The sequence below is a fragment of the Alternaria arbusti genome (assembly GCF_024043155.1).
Source record: "Alternaria arbusti strain BMP 1465 chromosome Unknown scaffold_7, whole genome shotgun sequence".
Taxonomy (NCBI): Eukaryota; Fungi; Ascomycota; class Dothideomycetes; order Pleosporales; family Pleosporaceae; genus Alternaria; species Alternaria arbusti.
The window spans coordinates 716334-737442 of record NW_026249947.1 but is presented as its reverse complement, the minus strand read 5'-3'; the positions used below and the strand labels follow the sequence as shown (position 1 = coordinate 737442).

Below are 21109 nucleotides of genomic sequence, written 5' to 3'. Positions count from 1 at the left end.
AATCTGTGCTTCCACGTTTGAAGGTATCTGCGCAAAGCGCGATGCGAGTTATCGCACACCCTTAGTGATAATCGGTCAGATTCTCTTCTCCATTCTTTGGTAGTGGAACAGCTCCTAGAAGAAGATAATCATTCACTTATCGTGAAAAGGCGGTCGCCCTAAGCCCAAAACTGCATCTTTACACGGAGCTTCCTCAAAATGAAGGGCCGCAGCTACAACCAGAGCTGTACTTACTCAAGCGCTCCTACCCTTGTCTCTCTACCGAGGCTTCTCACTCGACACACCAGATTCGAGACCTCAACCTTAATCGACTCTGCCAACAAATTCGAAATTCACAGATCACGAGGGAGTCAGGCGGCTGACGACCCTCCATAATCATGACAAGCGGACGTGGCCGGAAAGGTAAGAAGGTGTCTATCCATTCTCAAAACCATAGTTTAACGAGCCTCAGGACAAGGCAGAGGCGGCAAATCAGGGGGCGGCGCGGACGAAAACCGCCAACCACGGTCAGATTTCAACCATGATGGACGAAACAAACGAATGAAGTACGATAGCTGGGTTCCCGCCAATGATAAGAACGATCAGCCTAGAGGACGACCAAGGCCTCCGATGCTACTCGAGAGTAATGTTGGACGAGAAAACGACCCAGACCGCCCGAGATCAGCACACGGGGACTCCCAGACTGTCACCTCCATCGAACGCCACCGAGGACAAGATTATCGTAGTGATTATCGTCGCGGTGATTGAGAGCGCGAACGCCCAGCATCATCGGTCGAGCGTGATACCATTCGTTCATACAACTCGGAATATGGTGTAATGACACAAGAGAGGCTTGCATCTACTGACAAAACTCATCGAATCGTACATGCGGCTTCTGAGAACACCCAAGTCAAGCCCAACGTTTCAAGTAATGGCGTGGACAGCTTCAGCGAACACACTATCCTCCGCCGACATCGTAATAACACTAGAGACAGTCGATCACTCTCAAACACTGCTTCCCATCAGGATCTATCCGGCATAAGTAAAGCGATTAGCGACAGCAAGCTAGATCTTTACGAAACGCCTGACAAAAAGCATTCGAAGCGGGTAATCGGATACCAAGCAATCTACGAGGGAGAAGATCAAAAGATTACCCTTGCCCAGCCGGACGATATAGAGATTGGTAATGTTGTTGAGATTCAAGAGACGGCACTTACCAGCGATCGAAACGCACACCTGGGCAATGGAAAGACCATAGCTTCATCAGCAGGCCTTCAAAGTTCGAAGAAGATGAGAATCGTTGTCACCGGCGGGACTGGAGAGCTACGAAATGGCTTCCGCATCACTAGCTGCAACGACAACTTCGTGGAGAAAGTCAAGAACATGGGCCCTTCAGCATTGATAAGGTTTTTCCTGATAGAAGTGTACGGACGACAAACACCCCCTAACCCACTCGGTCTCCCGACATTGCGCATCGAGTCTAGGGCACAGTGGCTTGAGGTCTCCGCCGCGGACACTGAGAACATCGTCAGTTTTCGTCCATATATAGGTATGCGGAATTTGGGCAATGCAGAGATCAGTGACGTAGTCACGGCCGTACTTGTGAAGAGCCAGCGAGATATTATGGGAGTAACAACATTGGCCCAAGCTTTCCAAGGCACACATCCTTACGGGCCGTTCCCCCGCCGCAACACACTGCCGACCCCAACAGTCGACCACGCAACGCCATCTACGGTATCGCAGACACAGACACAGTCTCGAACGATTACCTCCGCGTCCAACCCACCCACTGCGCCGCGAGCTCCGGTTAGGCGATCTGGTCGACTGGCAGGTCGAGGTCCAGATAATGCAGGTGGTCACAACGCAGGTCACCAGCAAGGTGCGATGGACCCCACATTACGGCCCGCTCCGCAGGTCAGAACACATGAACTCCCGCCTCGTCTATCAAACATACCGTACCAAGAACCTACCCAGAGCGCAGGTGATAAGCGCAAAAGGGACGACTCGGTAAACGATGTTCAGGAGCGCGCTCCCGACCCATCCTCATGTCCCTCTAATAGTCCGCAGTAGACTCTCTGGGCTACCATCGACATTTGTTTCTTCACGTACATCCGCGGCTTCCTCATGTACAGCTTTGGTGTTTTGACAAAGGTATCAAGGTCTCTCCACACGGCCTCGCCTTTGTTACAACACTAGCTCTTCTTGTTCCCATCACATGTCTTTGCAGACATCGCTCATCCATGTAACTGCATGCTTCATTAGTCGTAGCCGAAAGTCCCAGATCGACGTTATCTCTGTGCATATTCTCCTTTGCGTATTCTCTGCGTCTCTTAGTCGCTTTTCCACGATACTACAGCATAATAACCCCGCCTGGTTGGAAGCATACTGGTCATTGTGTAGTCTTCCTGATCGAATTTCATTTTCTCCATCAATCACACCAGTGAGAGCGCTAGGCGCCAGGAGCAATAGAAAAAGTCATTAACTCAGATGAACAGTGCCCAGTTAACGCCTCCCTCGCACTCCCACGCAGAAACCGGCAACTGTCTCCGCCGCGAGTAGCCAGCTTTCCATCGTCTTCCCATCACCATCGCGCTGTAGTCTCCACATCGCCCACTCATACCGCTGCGACACGAATGCTTGTAGATCGTGAAACATTGCAGTGGTGACGGATGCGACCGTGGGGAAGTGCGCATCGACCAGGGTGCATATGGTGTCGAGAGTGATGCGCGAGAAAATGTGTGCGTTGACGAGCAGGTTGACGAAGAGCTTGAATGTAGGTTCGTGGAGTAGGATGGCAATGAGGAGTACGAAGAGGATGATTTTACGGAACGTAAGGGCCATATTTGCGAGTCCAGCGTTGACACAGCTATCGGTAAAATGATGGCTTATCGAGACTGCCCAGGTGCTGGTATCGATGATGCCGCTTGAAGGAGACGCTAGTCCTGATTTGGTTACGCGCCTTGACATATAGGCTGTCGGGAAGGTAGAAGAGTCAACACTTGGAGGCTCTACGAGCTGCAGATCGCTAACAGAGTACGTTTAATAGCACTCACTAGTAAATCAAATGCTCAGCACGGATCTGAAAGCCAGCTGTACCCGTCAAAGTCTCCGTCGATCTAGCGTGAATGCGACGGTCACGTGATAAATTGTAGTTTCACTGCATCGCACACCAATCGTCAATTATAAGACAGATTGGATCGCATACGTTTTTAACGCAAATAAATGACAAGGCAAAGTTCTGAGTGCTTAAATATTCTTTTGTTACAGTTCTTCCATCCACACTTCAACCGTAAAGGCAGCTACCGCTTGGTTTCCCTGTCCATCGTCTGCGCAGTGCAAGACAACTAAGAGCCACTACCACGCGTCAATAATGACTCTTTTTAGAGCTCATGATCAATGGCAACTGATACGTACGGGGTATTCGGGTTCGGCGCGCCTTTGACAAGCTTGAAGCCACCCGGTTGCAGGTATTGGAAGACCTGTTTCGGATCGTACTTCTTGGATATTTTCATCAGCCGTTGCTTGTTCTTCGCTCCGTAGCTGCCGATGGGGTCTTGGTATTCGGATGCGTAGTTCAGATACACATAGTCGTTGTCCAGGTTCCTCCGCTTCGCTTCCGCTTTCACAAGTTTGATGATCTTGGCAATCACACTGTGAAATTTGGGCTCGTCTTCTTTGTTATTCCAGGCAGCGTTGAAGTTGAGCACGAAGTATGGACCGTTCTTTGGGTCGATGCCTAAGGCATTCCCGCCATTCTTCTGCATGGCCTGGGTCGTGCTTTCCGTGATGGGCTGGATGGCCATGATGAGTAGGATCTTGTCGACGTCGGCGACGGTGGCTTCTTGCGTGTAGAACGTATCGACGATGAATTTGAGCAGTTGCATATCCATCTTCAGACTGATGCCCCACCAGGTCTGGAAAGCACCAGGAGCAGGAGCTCCCTGATTGAGGAGATCGGCCATGCCGGACATTGGGCGAAGGTTAGTCGTGTCGTCGATGGCAGTGATGTTATTCCAGCGGGAAAAGACAGGCGCGTTCGCAATAGGCTTGGCATAATGAAGGTTGGCGAAAGCGACCTTGCCGATTCCAGGTGCGCTGGCGAAAGTCTAGACACATCAGCTTTCCGCGCGTAGGGAGTGAAATCAGCGCACTTACAACAATCTGGGCAGCATCTTCATCCTTGACAGAACCAGAGACTGTGAACTGATGAATCGCATCAAGCACCGCGGGGTATGCATCTTCGAGGTACACCCGCTGGCCTCCCCACATCTGACCAAGAGGAAAGGCGTCAAGCTTGAAGTTTGTAACGATTCCGAAGTTGTTGCCGCCTCCTCTCAATGCCCAGTATAGGTCGGAATAAGAGGTCGCGCTGACGTTGATCGCGATACCAGAAGCTGTGACTAGTTCAAAACTCGCCACGTTATCACAAGCCCAACCGCGCTTGCTCGCGAAGTGAGATATGCCGCCTCCGAGTATAAGGCCAGGCACGCCAACGGGGGCCATCTATTCCTATAATCAGTGGCAGAACCATGAAGTTGGCGCAGATGCGTAGACTTACACGTCCTCCTGCGACACTTAGACCGTCTTTCTCGACAGCATTGTAGACGTCTATCCATCGGAGTCCCGCGCCAATGTCAACCGTCTGCTTATCGGAGGCAACAACAGCCTGCTTGAAGTTTTCAAGCGATACTGTGATTCCATCTTCGATACTAGATGCACCGGCCCACGCAGCATGGCCACCGCCTTTTACGGCGAAGGGGCATTGGTATAGTCTAGCCGCGAGCACGAGTGTCGAGACCTCAAGTGTCTTCGTGGGTTTGAACACACAAGAAGGTCGTACTAAACCTTGTTGGGCAGACCAGTATCCTCCGGTGAAGTTACTGTATGTGGTTGCTCCTTCAGCCAAGACCTTGTCGGTGCCGAAGAGTATCGTCAACGCGGTACACTAGGGTCTGTCAGCTTGCGCAACCCTAGGTTCGTGATATTGTGACAAAAACTTACAGCATGTGAGCATTGCGCATCTGAGACACGGGCATTGAGTGCATTCGCAGGTTCTGGCAGAACCGAAACGTCGACGCCGAGGTTTTCGAGAGCCGCAGTGATGTTGAAGTCTTGCGGCTCAAAAGCAGCGTCGCTAGCTTGGGCTCCCACACCGGCTGCAAGAGCTGCAATGGAAACAAGACATGTGACCTTCATCGCTGCTGATGGCTGCAATCAATTGTGCGAGTTAGGTCACTTGGCAGCGCGTTCGTGACAATAACCTGCGCGTTTGGGTCCCAAGGGCGCGTCGAGGTCTGGGGGGCCCGGGGCTCTCTCACTTGGGGGCCTCTTTAACAGCATACCAGTGCGCCGCATCCTTCTGCACCTCGCTTGGCTGTAAGCATCTAATTTGAGGTACGTGTCCGATGATTGGCGCAATGCTAAGCCTCCTGCAAGAAGACGGTTGGATCCTGCGGGATTGTGGCGATGTGGTGAGCGAAGCCTTGCTCTTGCACGGAATGGGCACCTGAGATGGGCTGTCAGCTATTCCTATTCCAGCCTAGTGCAGTCCGGGGGAAGTCGCGTCTCGCAACCCGTCGCCGCTATGAAGTTCACATGAACAAGCAGCCTATAGCACTCTCAAGGCCACAACAACATTGATTCCGAAAAGGAGATGAATCAAAGCCGAACAGCGATGCGCTCTGATAGCAGAAGGATGCTCGGAACGGGGATGGCTGTGCCGGCCGAGCGGCAGAGGCGGGACGACCCTGGAAATGAGAACCTTACTCCCGGTAACATCGCCCCCACCAGACTGTGAACGATACTGCAGGTACCTCCAGGCCCCGCTGGACGACATCCTCAAGTGGCTCGATACGAGACTTCCAAAGCGGTGCGCTATCGAATGTTACCGACGAGGCGACCATGAGCTCTACAGCTTTTGTTAGACTGGTCGCACGATGGCAGTGCGCGTTAGGTCTGCGCGACTGGGTTGTGCAATACCGGTCTTCGTGAGATATGCAGTAATACAGACCCACGTCACAAAAGTACCTTGTACGGCAGATCAGTCTTATCAAGGTAGACGGGCGCTTACGGGAATACTCATCGTGTGGCTCCGCTTCGCAAGCGGTCAGATATCAAATACTTGATCTGATGTATCCACACGTTCCTGCTGGTGCTATTGATGTAAACTTTTCGCTACTTGATCGATCGCTTCACATCTGGGCATCCAAATACCTACCGACATACAGTACTGGAACGCTTCACCGCGTCGGATGTCTGGCAACACACGTCCGATATACCCAGACCCGACACCATGACGTCCCAACAACTTGCAGATGTCACTTGGGACAAGAATGCACCTCCAGCAACGATGAGCAGACGCGAACTGGAAGGCATCAACACCGCTATGCTGAGTCTAACGTCTTTGGTCTTCGTCGCGCGCATTGCCATTCGATTATGCAAGCGGAGAACATTCGAGCTGCAAGACTTCTTTTGCTGTCTATCTTATGTTTTCTATGTCGCAATGCTTGTCATGTTCTTCAAAGAGAACGACCCGCTTTATCGAGCCGAGCGTGTTCAGAGAGGCGAGGCGCCGTTGTATCCAGGACTCCGTGCGTACAATCATCTTTCCATACGCAGACAAAGCGGCATGCTGACTGTCTTAAGTTCGTGATGCAGGAATGGTCTATCGATGGCTGACGGCTGGTCAATTGTTGTACTATTCGTCTCTGACAGCAGTAAAGCTATCACTGTTAGCACTATACCGACTTCTGTTGAACAAAGCCTCGCCAAAGTATAACATCATGTGGTGGACGATTTTGGCCTTTTGTGTTTTGGTAAGTGCGACGCGTGACCATCGTTTAGCGCTCGTTACTAACACTCGGACAGTCTTATGTGGGAAGTGCTATGACAACTATCTTCGTCTGCGACGACCAAAATGCGAAGTACAACTACGGCATGTGCGCGAAACCGAATGAGCAGAAACGCGCGCAGTTTAGCCTATGGTTTGCGTACGCAGTAGATGTAGCTGGTGATCTCGCAGGTTCGTATGCCAGTCCTATCGATTACGGGACCTCACTGACAAGTGCAGTAATGTTCCTTCCGTTTCGCATGACCTGGAACCTTCGGCTACCCAGGGCTCAAAAGCTCGGCATCTTCGTCCTCTTCGGAAGTGGTTGGATATGTATTGTATGTATCACCCGCTACTACCCGCATTCCTCAATGACAAGACTGACATGATGCTTGCTTTCAGGTCTTTGCGACACTTCGTGTCGTTCAAGTCAGCGTCAAAGACGGTCTGCCGAAGATACCAGACCCGAAGTGGTTGCAAATGTGGACTGTCATCGAGACTTCAATGGGTTGGTACTATCTCTGGGACGGACTTTCTAGCTCTGCTGACTTCAAGCCTCAGCGGTCATCATTGGATGTGCTCCAGCATTCAACGCTCTTCGCCGTCGTTCTGAGCACCACAACGTTGAGATATCATCAGTTCGTCTCGATATGGAAACCGCATGTGGCGGTCAGACAGCGTGGACGAAGCCTTACAAGCAGGTCCTGCGAACGAATCAGCAAGGGAGTGAAGAAGCACTGCATCAACGCAGTACGCCTGGACTGGCATACTAATCTGGAGTCTGCGCCTTAGTCACCAATGTCAGTTTTTCATCTCATAAACTATTTCCATCACCGTTTGTTTTGCGGCGGCTTATCCGGTGACCATCGTCCTACGAGTCCAAACTTCCACACGAAATCTCGCATTTGAGTGTGGAATAGTTGGATCTCGCAATGTTGTTCAGTGAAGGGGAACGCGATAACGCGGCAGCTGCTTGGGTGACGTCAGTCGAAAGCGCGCAGTCACCACAACCTTTTTCTCATGACCTGTGATCTCTCAGTCAGATATCATTATTGTAAATGTCTTTGGTCCATTCGTCTTGCCTTCTCGTTCACATTCACCTTTCCCGAATCGAGACGACAATAATCAGTGTTTGTGGTCGCGCGGCGTCATCGACGAGTGTAAACAACAACGCGTACACTGCCCGTCCTCACACTCTTTTCACCTCCGCACCTTTTTTTTTTGAAAACTCTTTCAGTCACCACTCGCCATCGGGCAATCGTGTAAGCTTGGCTCTACGTTGCGTCTTGTCTCTCATTCAGACTTCCCTGGCTCTTGTCCACAACCATCCAAACAACACAACACAACACCGCTCCGACCATATCAACGCAACCCACAAGAGGTAAACCACTGAGAAGTCTACATAGCGCCGGCCGTTCATTAACTCACGTTTCGGTGCGAAAGTAGATTGCAGATTATTCGATTTTCCCATTGGATTTGGTGCTTTCGGCTGTCAGCTCCCACAGCAAGCAAGATGCCTACCTTGCGCAAAAGGATCAGAAGCGCTTCCGAAACTCACATCTCGATCCATACCCCAGTCCAGACAATGAAGCTCGAGCCCCAGCCACAGCCTTCCGTCATGTCCGTCGCCACACAGAAGCGCAAACGCTGCGCGGACGAGCAGGCCGACCCAGCCCTCACAGCACCATCCAAAAAGCTCAAAACATCAACAACATGCGCCCCGGCCATCACCGGAAAGCCTACAAGTAGCAGTCGCAACACACCCAGTTCAAAGTCCACGCTCATCCCCTGCGGCCCCCGCAAAAAAGCCACCCTCGGCGTCAAAGACTCATCCCTCCTCCTCATGCTCTGCGACAGCAGCACCACCCCGCACAAAACAACCGAACTCCACTTCCGCAAGATCCCGCACTCCCTCATCGACTGGCACAACCCCCAGCACATCTCCCAGATAAACGCCTGGCGCAACCAAATCTACGGGCGCGCTGGCCTAAAAGCCCGTTCCGTGAGCCTCTGGTACGAAGCCGAGGAACTCTGGTTCGAGCTCTACTTCCAGCTTTCCATTGTCGAGGCGCGAAAGCGCGGGATCATGCTTCCGGGGAACAGGCAGGTGCGCGACGCGTTTAATAAGACGTTTGTGGGGAGGGTCATTAAGGGGAGGGGTGGAGAGGATTTGGAGCCGAGGGTGGAGAGGGAGGGGAATGCGTTTGCGTCGAAGTTCAATCGTATGTTTCCGGCGTTGAGGGCGAGGTTGAATGGGTGTGTTTTGGGGAGGTCGGGGGATGTGTTTGTGCCGGTTATTACGTTTGGGATGGTGGAGAGGTATAGGGTGATGAAGGGGAAGTTGGCGGAGAGGGGGATTGAGGCTGAGTCTGAGTATGCGGATGGGCTGGAGGAGTGGCAGTGGTTTCTGTCGCATCTGCCAGATGTTGAGATGGAGGCTGTGGTCAAGGAGGAAGAGGAGGCCAGAGAGATGGAAGCGAAAGAGTATGATGCTGTTGCTGCTTTGGTCAGCCTTGCCAACTCGCCGGTTGACTCTAGGTGTGACTAGAGTGCGCGTTGCATACACTGTTGAAACTGAACATCTTGACCGTTGCTAAGGTTATGTATACTTCTGGCTCAACATCCTTTCATAGAAAGGAAGACGTTCTCACAGTATGAATGAACAGAACAAGGAACAAAGCGAGTTGGAGAGACTAGGCCTTTACTAGTGCCTAGATTTCGCCAGATTTTCGCCAACCCACACATGTCCAGGTTGCCTATCCATTGCACGGCAGTGACTCCAGATATAGCACCTCTAGTCATCAACAAGTTCCACGATATCGCCGAACTCTTGGAACAGCCACGGCTCCAGATCCTTGAAAGCTTCGGGTACCGGCTTCTCCTCGACCAGTGAGACCACGGCCGGCTCATCGCCGAACATGTTCAATATGCCTGCTACTTCTTCTTCGACACATGCGTCTTGTTGGTCGCCGACTATGTGCAGCTCGCGTGGCGTAGCCGTCCGTTGTTGCATGTCTGGCGACGTAGATTCCTTTGCGGGTATGGCATTTGCAATCTCGGCTTCGGCACTGTCTTCGCTGTCAAAGAAAGGCGATCGAGAGGTCTTGATTTGTGTTTTGCGAGGATGATCGGGATGACTGAACTCCGGCTTTCGCGGAACGTGATCTTCGGAATTGATCAAACTAGAGTCCATCTGCTCGTCACCTTCTCCGTAACCCATATTGTCATCGTCGATAACGGTTTCGAAGGGCTGCGTGGTATTAGTGTCGCTTTCACGAATCTCCTGAAGATTCTGAGAATCTGCAAGCCCAATGAAAGCCTCTCGAAGGACGGAGTCGTCATCGTCAAAGGCGTCAGATTCGTGAGAGGCTACATGAGCTGCATGCTCATAGTCCATGTAATCTTCCGGCTCTTGTGGGCCACTGAGTGAGTTTTGCTGCGCAGACTGATGCTGAGGATGATCGAAGTTGATTGATGGCTCGTCAAATCGAAAATCACCGTAATCGCTTGATGTTGGATGCCGCTCGGGAGCGGAGCCGCCCATAAAGTCAAGACTATGCTCACCACCTTGAGAATAGCAATATGCTGGCTTCTTGTACATGACGGAATGAAGGGAAGAAGGTAGCTCTTTGCCCTGGATCGTCTTATGCAGCTGATGGAGGCCGCGATAGTCTCTGGGTCCGTTGGTGCCATAGTCGGCTTTCTGCTTCTTTTCTTGCTGCGTGAGATCGAGCTCGTCAATCGGCGCAGAGACCTTCCTCTTGGATGCTGTAAGCTGAAGCTTAGTTTGCTTCTCTTTGCCTTTCGGCGGCGGTGGTTGCTGCGTCGGCTCAGGTCGATCTTCGATCGATGGTACGCGTTTGGCGACAGCTTTCTTCTTCGATGGTTTGTCCATACCAGTCTTGCAACACTGGTGCTTGCATGCACTCCGATCTTTGCACGGGTGATTGCAGGCCCACTTTCCATTAGCTAACTGTACTGGCTCTGGATCGTCTTGTTCAGCAGCAGCAATCGGCCGTTTGCTCTTTCCGTCATCCTTGTTCTTGGTCACTTTGTTCTTCGCAGTATTCTTCCGCGTAATAGAATCGATAGGGTCGGCGTAATTCTCGATGTGATCAAAGTCGAGATCACGAAAGGAAGCATTGACAAGAGCATCGTCATCCACATCACCATCTCCATAGTCATCGCTGGTGGCGGACACCTTTCTGCTTGGCCTTGTAGTCTCCGTGCGGCGCTTTGACATATTAGACTGATGTGATGCTGGCCGCTCTGACTCCAAGCGTTTTGGGGCTGGGAACAAAGAAGCGGCGACCTGGGGCTTCACGGCGGCGGCACGCATACTGCCAGCTTGTAACAATCAGTCTTGGCTCTCACAATCGAGCCGGAATACATACCTATGCCATCACACATGACGTAGCAGTTGATTGACTGGTCGGGGTTTGTCAAGAGCGCTGGGAATGTGAGGCTTTGACCAGACCCAAGCTTTGGGCCACTGCGACAAAGATTAGTACAGCGCAATACCGAGATCGTAATGGCCTACCTGATGCGAGCAAAATGCACCTTGCGGCCATCGGAAGTGTCAACCAAAAGGCACACGTATATGAGTTTGTTGTTGAAGCGCTGGGGCGGCTGCTCGTTGATGAAGCCAATGTCTGCCTTGATCTGGATTTTGACCCCATCGTGGGTTTTGATTGCCTGAATATCATTAGAATATGCATTTCAAAGAAAGATCGCAGACTGACTGTCGAAGGCTGGGCTTGTAGTGAGACGCGAAGCTTTGGAAACGATCGGACTTTCTCGAGCACGTCGAGGCCAAAAGGTGGATTTCGACCGACGAGTGCTTCGATCCTATAAGGCTCGCAACCTTCAAGATCTTCCATGGACTTCAGTCCAGCATTGACGAGCTTTCTGACAGCGACATTGCCGATACTGCCAATTTGCTTCATTTGGAGCGGGCTATCGTCCCAGATTCTGGCGCCTAAGCTTCTCTCAAGCATGAGAGCACTGTGGATACTGATGGAGTCACCTAAGGCGATCTGGCAGTCGATGATGCATCGAATTAGACTGCCAATATTCTTGAAGATGATCTGTGTCTCTGTCGTATATTGAGAACGATGCTTGCCGGCCTCGCCTTCCCAGGAGATGTCGGCAGACCCAAGAACGGATTGTACGATGAGAGATACCTTCTGCGATGGTAGATCAAGGTTGACAGGGATAGCCCAGCGGATCGAAGCGGACTTGTTGAGCAGCTTGTAGAACGCCTTTTCGCCTTGACGAAAGCGTATTGTAGAGTACTCGACAGCTTGAGCGATGGCGGAAAGCTGTGTATGAATGTCAGCAAGGTCCTCCGAGTAGCGCCAAGGTTGTGTGACTTACAATCTCCGAGGGAGTGGACCGCAGCCCGAGTTCCATGAAGACTTTCATGGTCTCGAAATGTACGTAGTATCGTGCCATAGCATGGCCAAACTCGGTGCATCGGAAGTACTCTTGCCCTGACACAAGATTGGTCTCGCGCAAGAGTGTGATGTCGCGGAAGCATATGTCGTCGACTTGCTCCTCGATGCTTTGACCACTTCGAGCGCCGTCCAATTTGTAGTAACTGGGATTCTGCTGGAGTCGGACGTAAAGGAATGTACCTCTTAGCCATTTCCGAGCTGACTCTAGATCGCTAATAGTTCCAAGTCCAATCTCGGCGTTCATGTGATCTACCAGATTGAGATGGAGTTTGCTCTCTATGAGATCCTGGCCTGTGACCAACATTTCGTACCGTCGGACTTTCGCCTGCCTGGTCATAATCACTGCTACAGCTGAGTCATCGTACTGAGGTCGTCCCGCGCGACCCAGCATCTGCATCATCTCCAGGTCCGAGTACTCCTGCATTCCTTCCGCACCCCACGCCATGGTATTCTTGATGATGACGAGATGGCAGGGTAGGTTGACTCCGACCGCGAGCGTAGATGTGCAGCAGATGACACTGATCTCGCCAGCGATGAAACCTTTTTCGATCTTGGTTCGATCATCGAGATCAAGTCCGGCGTGATGAAAGGCGACACCGGAAGACACGGTATCTCGAAGCTCCTTGTTCAGCAGCAGGGGTGGCTTAGACGGAGGCTTCCACATGCGATCTCGGTCTGATGCCGAGACCCACCAGTTTGCTATCAGCTTCGCCGTACTGACTGTGGAGTTTCGGGTTGCACAAAAGACCATGAGAGGCTTACGCTGGGAGTGAGAAGCAATGACCTCAGGAATCTTGGCATCGAGCACTTTTTCAAAGCCGAACTCATTGCTAGAGTTGTACGCAAAGCCTCGAACGTGCTTGCGTAGTTTGACTGGGCGAAACTCTTCACCAAACTTCTCATTGGCGGCTGGGATGTCTGGTTCCGACGAGTTCTTTCCCAACCATGCCGCAATGTCATGGAAGTTGGGCACTGTCGCTGATAAAGCCACAAAGCGCACATCCGTGCCGATAGATTTCATCCGCGACACGACCGTCTCAAGCGTGGCACCACGGTCTTCCTTGAGTATATGCACCTCATCGATAAGAAAGACGCGGATGAGTCTCATCAGTTTCTCGTGGTCTTTCCACTTCCTGGTCATGCTGTCCCACTTCTCGGGTGTTGTTATGATGATGTTGGCGCTCTGTACGTTGCGTAGATCCCCAAGGTCGCTGTCACCGGTCAGCTCGGCGCATTTGAGACCCAGCTTTTTGAACTTGGCTTCCCAGTCACGTTGGCGTTCTGCGCACAAAGCCTTTGTTGGTGCTTGATAGACCACCTTGTACTGACCTGTCGCGCTGGTGGCAACAGCTCGACAAACAGCAAGCTCGAGAATGACGGTCTTCCCACTTCCAGTAGGGGATGCAAGCACGAAGTTGTCATCTGTTCTGAAAACTCTGTCGAAACACTTGGACTGTACGGCGTTGAAGGTCGGATAAGGAAACACCATTCGAAGACGATCTGGTAGGGTAGTGACAGGGACCAGGCGGATACCTTGGCACATGGGAGCAGCGCTAGACACATCTTCTGGGTACGTCTGCGGCTCTGGGGGAGCTTGTCGATGATGCGGAGGATTGAGGTCGCCTCTGTGTTGTGCGGCGGAACCGCGTTGTTGGCTAGCATGTGGTCGAAAACTGGGCGGTGCAGCCTTTCCATGGGAGCGCTCATGTTGTTGTCGGTACTCTTCAGCAACAACATGGCCGTCGCCTTCGAACGGTGGGGCCTGTGAGCCGTGTTGAGGTCCGAAATCAGTGACTTGCTCGGCACGCCGCTGACTTGCCCTAAGTGCTGGACTAGAAGACGGGCCGAGCGGCATGTCGGAACTAGACTCTTGAAGCGGAGCGGCATTATAGGCAAAGCGGCCTGGACGGTGATCAGCATGGCCACAACCACCAACAGTAGAGGTGCTTTCGACTCACTCATTTGACCTCGCATAGCCTGTTCAGGACGCGGGTAGTACTCTGCTTCTTAGTCAGTAGATGCCTCTCTGTAGTGTGGGCTGAAGTACCTTCTTCGTTGTACATGTCTTGATCACGAACCTGGTAAGACGGCTGCGATTGGGTAGGCGCCGCATGACTGTAGAACGTGGAAGGGCCTGGTGCAATTGACAACCTCTTTGTGCCTTGTGCAGCTTGCCGCTGGAAGTTAGGATACGGCTGCCGAAGCACTCTGTCATCTGCACAGTGTGAGCTATGCAGTACTGGAAGCGAGGGGACCACATACCGAATGAATCGAGTTGCTGACCTCGGTCGTACATGCCATCGTCCTCAACCACGTCATACTGGGGGTCATCATATTGAGTGGCGCGATAGCGATCCCGAGGTGCGACTAGTCTTCCCGGCTGCTTGAACTGAGGCCGAAGCATGTCGTACTGCGACGTGCGGCGGGGAGCGCCGAACTGCTCGTAGCCATCATGCTGATAGCGGTCGTCGTCCATGACTGCTACATGTGGCTTGATCAGAGGCTCTTTGGCAGTAAAGGCGTGGCGGGAAAAGTTCAGAATCTAAAGTGGGGCGGTAAGTGAGAGTTGAGATGAGAGGGAAGTGACGATGGAGGAAGTCGCGGCCTGGCGTGCCACATCCGGATTTGGCGGAGTCACTCGACGGCAAACTTCGATCAAGGAAGGTAGTGAGCGCGTAGATCTCTGTCAGTTATGCGTGCACCTCGTCCGCATTGTGATCACATGGTCCCTATATTACTATCGCTCAAGCATCTCGCTTGTGAGAATGCCGTTCTATAGAGGGCGATTCCGGTGCTGCTTTTGGAGCAGCTTCATACACTGATGACCTCCGCGGCTTGTTGGTATCGATTGTGCGATCCACCGTAGTCTTCTCGAAGTCGGCAATCCTGACTGGCAGCGATTGCGAGCCACGCTCAGGCTTTGTGTAAAGATAGGTCGCGAACAGCACGACGCATGTACCTAGGAAGAACTGCCGATGGTCAGCATCATGAGCCTCACTATGGCACTAGAGACTTACTGATCGCGTCACCCTGAAGTCAAAAAAGTAAACGCTTGCAATGCAACTGACCAAGATAGAAATCGATGTGGCGAAGTTCTTGGCGATATTATCGGCATAGTTGATGACGAGCGCAACCACAATGCCACCAGCTGCTTGAAGACCGATGGCTGTCCACACCACCCAGTTGTAGCCGACGAAGAATCCGGTCTTCGCTATGATCTCCCCATCCTTCCATATCACGCCCAGGAACAACGATGGAAAGAGCGACCAGAAACAGAGCTGGCAGTTGCGGACCCAGAGCGGCGTCTGCTTGGCGCTCGTTGAGTCCTTCAAGATCTTCTCAAACGTAACCCCAGCCAAGCCTGAAAGCGCGCAGGAGATCAAGACAGCCATAAGCCCAACCCGGTAATTCATGTGGGGTATCTGGGCTGCGCGGTCCGCGTGTATGCCCTCGTATGACCCAGACCGTTTCCCTAGCCGCCCTGCGACATTCTCACCAAGGTCGTGCAGCTGCTCCAGCGTCTTGGTCCATGGCTTTGCACCAGATGCTTGTGGTGGTGACGGCGCAGTCGCTTGCGGTACTTGTATGATGGATACACCGATGATGAGAAGCAACAGTGACAGCCACTTGCGCGCCGAGAGCGTTCTACCCAGCATCAACACGCTGAAGATAGCCGTCGTCAAGATCTTGAGCTGGTATGTGACCTGAAACGTCGCGGCGTCCAAGTTACTGACAGCAATGTATTGGAGAGAGTTCTGTATCGTGTATAGCACGGCGGGTATCGCAAGCTTCCAGCTTTCGTTCGTAAAGATCGCGGTCGTCAAGGTACGGAACAGTGTGGGGATAGTCGTATTCGAAGGAAGATTGCCCGACATCTCGTGTAATGCCTAGGACGGTCGTGAGCCTAAAAGCAGTTCATCCCTCTCAACCCGAGCGCCGTACCATAGTCAAGCTTATAGCAAGCTTGATGACCTCATTCAAGAAGACGCTTGTGCTTGCGTGGTATCGTTGCTCTCCAGTCAGAGGCATTATCCTGGAGTAATGCATAACCTGGGGTCGCGTCAGCCACTGTCATTCCTCGCTTGCTTCTCCACAGTATCCGCATGTTATGTATGCTCTTCGATCGCGTTGGGGTAGTGCTTCGCGGTGGATGGCAATCGTACCAGGATGAGGGCAGAGTTTTGGAATATAAGCTGTGCAGGGATTAGCTTCTGCGTATACAACGAGGGCGACGAAGATTGGCTTACTGTCACGAGAGAAACATGCTTCATGGGCACCCCGCCCAGAGTTCCTGAAGCCGACCTGACAACCATGGTGGGCTTCGCTCTCGTAGATGTGCTGGGATGATTGGGGGTTCGCTAGATGCGCATGGCGAAGATTATATCCCGGTAGCGATAGGGTGTACGTAGAATTACAGTGAATGTAAGGTCAAACCGGTGCAGGGCAAACGAGACATGTAGACTGGGTCCATCTTGAGTGCTGTCAGCTGAAGATGGGGCGCGGCTTCCGCTGCTCGAGCATCCGGCGCGATGAGCAGGGATACTTAGCGCCGACGATCGAGCTTGGCATTCAGGCCAATTTCCGATGACGCGCATCTCGACGCGTCACGGACATCCTCATCTTCACAACCACCACAACGCTTGACTACTTGCCATATACGTGAGCGATATGCCGTTTCAACACTCTGCAAACTGGGCCAAGAAGTGTGGCTGTTTCAGTAGTGACGCAAGCGTCTCCAGGTCTGCTGAGTATTGACCGAGGTGTAGGATCTGCTCAGGCATCGGCATCGGTTTTGCTTCAAAAAAACGTGGGATACTTCGCGATCTGATGTGGAAGGTTGTACCTCGCCATTCGAGGCTAGAACTGCCGTACTGCGGCGTGGTATTTCGGGCTAACGCTGCGTCTGGGATGGCCGGTGCTCTATCGAACCGGGCCTGGCAAGGCTTTCGTCTATGCCTTGTTCAAGATCGCCATCTCGTCCTCTTGCATACAGTCTGGTGGATGACTACAAATATCGCATAGTTATCTCGGGCAGGCGTAGATATACGGCTGCACCCGTCATTGGACTCATGGATTTCCGGTGAGGCGTTCGCGCAGGCATAGAGCCAATCGAACACAACCCCAACGTTCCGTGCATGAGCTCTCTTTACCATTCGCTCACAGCATATAGTGCAGCTGACATGGAACGCAGCGTTTGCTGATGCCTACCGCTGCAGCGATTGGCACACCCCCGTTGGACTTAAGTTGGGGCGCGAAGCATCACCGTGATTCCGTCCGATTTCACTTACGATCAACCCCTCCAAGATAACGACAAACCCTAAGGCCTTCAGCATCTGGTCCGGTCCGTCCTTCACCACTCCCGCCGCCTCCGCTACAAGAATACACTCGAGTCCATTAGCCACCCCGGCCCAACAATCTCACATCCCCCATCTCGAATACGTTCATCCGAAGTCTTACTTCTTTCGCTTTCAATTTACCATGCTTCCATACCGATATCCGGATCTCCCACCCCCTGCAGCAGGCAAACACACAAGGCTTCTGAGACTCAATCCTGGCGACTTTTCAGATGACCTTCACGTGGAGCTGGAGCAAGTGCTTTTGGATGGCACTTCCACCTACGAAGCGCTATCCTACGTCTGGGGTTCGCCAGCCCATTCTGTCCCCATACTTGTCGGTCCTACCCGAGAACACACCATTTCGGTGACGCAGAACTTAGCGATCGCGCTACGCCATCTCAGAGCAGTGAACGAATCCCGAACATTATGGGTAGATGCAATTTGCATTGATCAGAGTGATTTGGAAGAACGAAGCTATCAAGTCACTTTGATGAGCGACATCTACCGAAAAGCATCTCAAGTGATAGTCTGGCTTGGACCCGAAGATGACAATTCTTTTCATGCCTTCAACCTGACGAATGCTATTGGTTCAAGGGTCGATGTGAATTGGACAAATTACTCGTTCACGTCCAAGGTGGCAGCCGACAATCCATTTTCCCGTATACTAGTTGATCTCCTAAACTACCAGTTTCGAGATGACGAAGCATATGCCATCAACGATCTCCTCCACCGACAGTGGTTTAAACGTCTCTGGATTCGGCAAGAGATTTGGCTGGCGACCCGAGCAATCATTCGTTGTGGTAAACTCGTCCTGCCTTGGCATGTGTTTAGCAACGCTATTCTGTTCCTCTCTGTGCAAGGCAGAGAGATGATAACGATACGACTCGGAAAACAGGTCCCTGATTTCTTCTCCCGCATCGCTCTGGCGACCAGTATTTGCGAGTCCCGTCCATATTATTTCCAACATTTGCGAATCAAGCTTGCCAACGTTGCATGCGCAGACCCCCGGGACAAAATATATGGCATACTGAGTCTGCTCCATCCAAGTCAAAAGCCCATGGGCATTCTCCCAGATTATACTCGCAATGTAGAGCTTGTCTACCAAGACGCTGCTCTAAAGTTCATAAGTCACACGATGGATCTGTCCATACTTCTCCAGTGTGAGATGCAGGATACTGCTCCCCACATGCCAACATGGGTTCCAGATTGGTCTATTGATCTAAAACCGAAACCAATATCCCGGAGTCCATGCAGTGCAAGCGCTGGGTTCGAGTCGATCGTATTCTGCAAAGAAGAAGGAACATTGAGTGTCGCTGGTGTGGCTGTTGCGACAATAGAAAATGTACAACCTATGCATTTCGGTGAAACCGGGGAAACGTTTCTAATCATGCTAAGGACTCTTTGGATTATGGTCATGTCCAACCCGACTAATGCGATTGACCTAGAGATATCTCAGCTGTCTGCAGTGTGTAGTACGCTTTGTGCCGATGAATTCCGCCATACCAGCATCCCGGAACGCGAACAACTCCCAGACTTCAAGTCAGTCATACAGACTTTCAAGACTATACTGGCAACCGGGTCCCTCCTGTTCGGCGATGTGGACTCCCAAAAGGATTGGTTCAGTTACGGAGCCATACTCAGCGCGACGTGTGACAACCGGTCTTTCTTCGTCACAAAGGGAGGTTCTGTTGGCATCGCACCACTATCCGCCAGACCGGGCGATATGGTCTGTGTACTTCTGGGTTGCTATTCTACCGTTCTACTTCGTCAAACTAGGGACGATACCTATCAACTTGTTGGTCAGTCATACATGTCCGGGGTCAATGCTGGAGAGGCACTATTGGGACCTCTACCAGAACATTTACGGCCAATCAATTACCGTGACGACCAAGGAATTATGCATCAATTCGCCTTATGGAATGAGCATACAGGAGAAGTACAGTTCAAAGACCCTAGACTGGATAAACTACTCCTTATCCCCGGCTTTCAAGCTCATGACCATGGAAAGAAGCACTTTCCAACAATCGAGACAAGTGTTGAAGCACTCAGAAAAGCCGGTATCGCGGCTCAGTATTTCGATCTCGTCTAGACGATGACGGTTCTCCTCACCTGTACTTAGGACACGCCACTAGAACTGCGGTGACGCAGGGCGAGCAGCGAGCCTCTCACACCTCGCAAGTTCATGCCAGCGGAACATCTTCTATCTTACTGAGCTGTTGAACCGCAGCCCTAAAACGCTCATACACCTCATCCGCTTAAGTCATAATCGACAACGAAATCCAACGACACCTCTTGTTCATTCTCGACGATAGACAGGATAGCGAAGTACCTATCACGTGGGTCAGCGCAGCGTCGATGTCGAAAGTCAAAAGCCACATCGAGAAGGTTCCGCTGCAACACCACACCTTCTCTGCGCGCAGCTTGTCTCATCTGAGATTCAAGAATATGGAGCAACGGCATCCAATCGAGCTCTTTCGCAGCTCGTTCATGCAGATTGTAGAGCGGAGATACGATCGCAGACTTGACGCGAAAGACTAAAGCTCTTAATGTACGCAAGTCAGCGGTCCATTGGATCCGATACTGGCCACATTGCAAGACGATATGCCGAGCCAGAACTGCCTCTTGCACGGTCCATATTCGTTCAAACCATCGTCGGCCGATGATGTTGGAAACGCTACGCTCGAGGTCGGGTATCGCGATGTGTGACCAGGGCGCGGGTCCTCCTTGGACGTGACGTTGTAAAAAAGACTGCAAATGCTGCATGTCTGTTCCGGTTCGCTCCGTCGGTACACCGAGATGAACAACAACACTTTTTGCAGTTCCGTAGATCATGCCCATCTTTTGAACCTGATGGCTCCTTTCTGTTACGCTTGATTGATCGACGCACACTTGATCGGCCCACATCGTTCGTACTGACGCTGAATATCGTAGAGCTGCGAAAGCGTCGTGAAGGTTCTTGGTGATGTTGAATCGAGAGTTGTTGATAATGATCTCGGCGCGGTCCAGACCGCTTCCCCAGACGTAAGATATTGCCTCGTATGCGGGTGCGTCATGCAATGTCGTTGCCATCAGACTGATCCGGATCGGATCACCAGGATTGCCTGGCAGGAGTTGAAGCAGACGAAAGTCTTCCTCTTTGATTTTGTCGAGGGGAATGTGACGGTAATGCTCTTCGGTGTCGTTCTACACAATTAAGCGCTAATCATGTCACGACCTGGTGGGACGTACTAGTATTGCAGAGGGTGGGGCCCTTGGACTGTCAACGGTGCATCTGATCCAGAATCCAAAGCCGAAATGCCATCCAGTAGGCAGCCCGAATAACCATCGGTCAAGGTGGAAGGGAAGCGAGCTGAGCTTGAAGAACTGCCTCCAGAATTGTGTCCAGTACGTCATTGTTGCTGCGCGATACCTAGGTAGCTGTAGGTAGGGTGACTTTTAGCTATACTTTTTCAAGATCTCATCGTAATCGGCTTGCGCTCTGAGAATATGAATTGAGAGCCAAAGTGGTG

General features: G+C 51.9%; 5 protein-coding genes across 5 annotated transcripts; 2 read left to right on the top strand and 3 right to left on the bottom strand.

Annotated features, from left to right (window-relative positions):
* Positions 1-3359: 3359 nt before the first annotated feature.
* J4E86_006062 (uncharacterized protein) lies at positions 3360-5175 on the bottom strand (the record flags this gene model as incomplete). Its single annotated transcript, XM_051446593.1, has 4 exons — positions 3360-4085; positions 4135-4482; positions 4538-4924; positions 4981-5175. The coding sequence occupies 4 exons, from the start codon at positions 5173-5175 to the stop codon at positions 3360-3362; spliced, it is 1656 nt and encodes a 551-aa protein (XP_051302168.1).
* A 1586-nt stretch (positions 5176-6761) lies between these two features.
* Positions 6762-7600, top strand: J4E86_006061 (uncharacterized protein; the record flags this gene model as incomplete). Its single annotated transcript, XM_051446592.1, has 4 exons — positions 6762-6794; positions 6847-7000; positions 7049-7146; positions 7211-7600. The coding sequence occupies 4 exons, from the start codon at positions 6762-6764 to the stop codon at positions 7598-7600; spliced, it is 675 nt and encodes a 224-aa protein (XP_051302167.1).
* Positions 7601-8426: 826 nt separating this feature from the next.
* Positions 8427-9356, top strand: J4E86_006060 (uncharacterized protein; the record flags this gene model as incomplete). Its single annotated transcript, XM_051446591.1, has 1 exon — positions 8427-9356. The coding sequence occupies one exon, from the start codon at positions 8427-8429 to the stop codon at positions 9354-9356; it is 930 nt and encodes a 309-aa protein (XP_051302166.1).
* Positions 9357-9602: 246 nt separating this feature from the next.
* Positions 9603-14740, bottom strand: J4E86_006059 (uncharacterized protein; the record flags this gene model as incomplete). The annotated part of the gene is made up of 8 exons (XM_051446590.1): positions 9603-11155; positions 11203-11300; positions 11349-11503; positions 11551-12129; positions 12185-14166; positions 14223-14264; positions 14312-14479; positions 14527-14740. The coding sequence occupies 8 exons, from the start codon at positions 14738-14740 to the stop codon at positions 9603-9605; spliced, it is 4791 nt and encodes a 1596-aa protein (XP_051302165.1).
* Positions 14741-15008: 268 nt separating this feature from the next.
* Positions 15009-16139, bottom strand: J4E86_006058 (uncharacterized protein; the record flags this gene model as incomplete). Its single annotated transcript, XM_051446589.1, has 2 exons — positions 15009-15233; positions 15333-16139. 2 exons carry the CDS (start codon positions 16137-16139, stop codon positions 15009-15011), a joined length of 1032 nt encoding a protein of 343 aa, XP_051302164.1.
* Positions 16140-21109: the final 4970 nt, after the last annotated feature.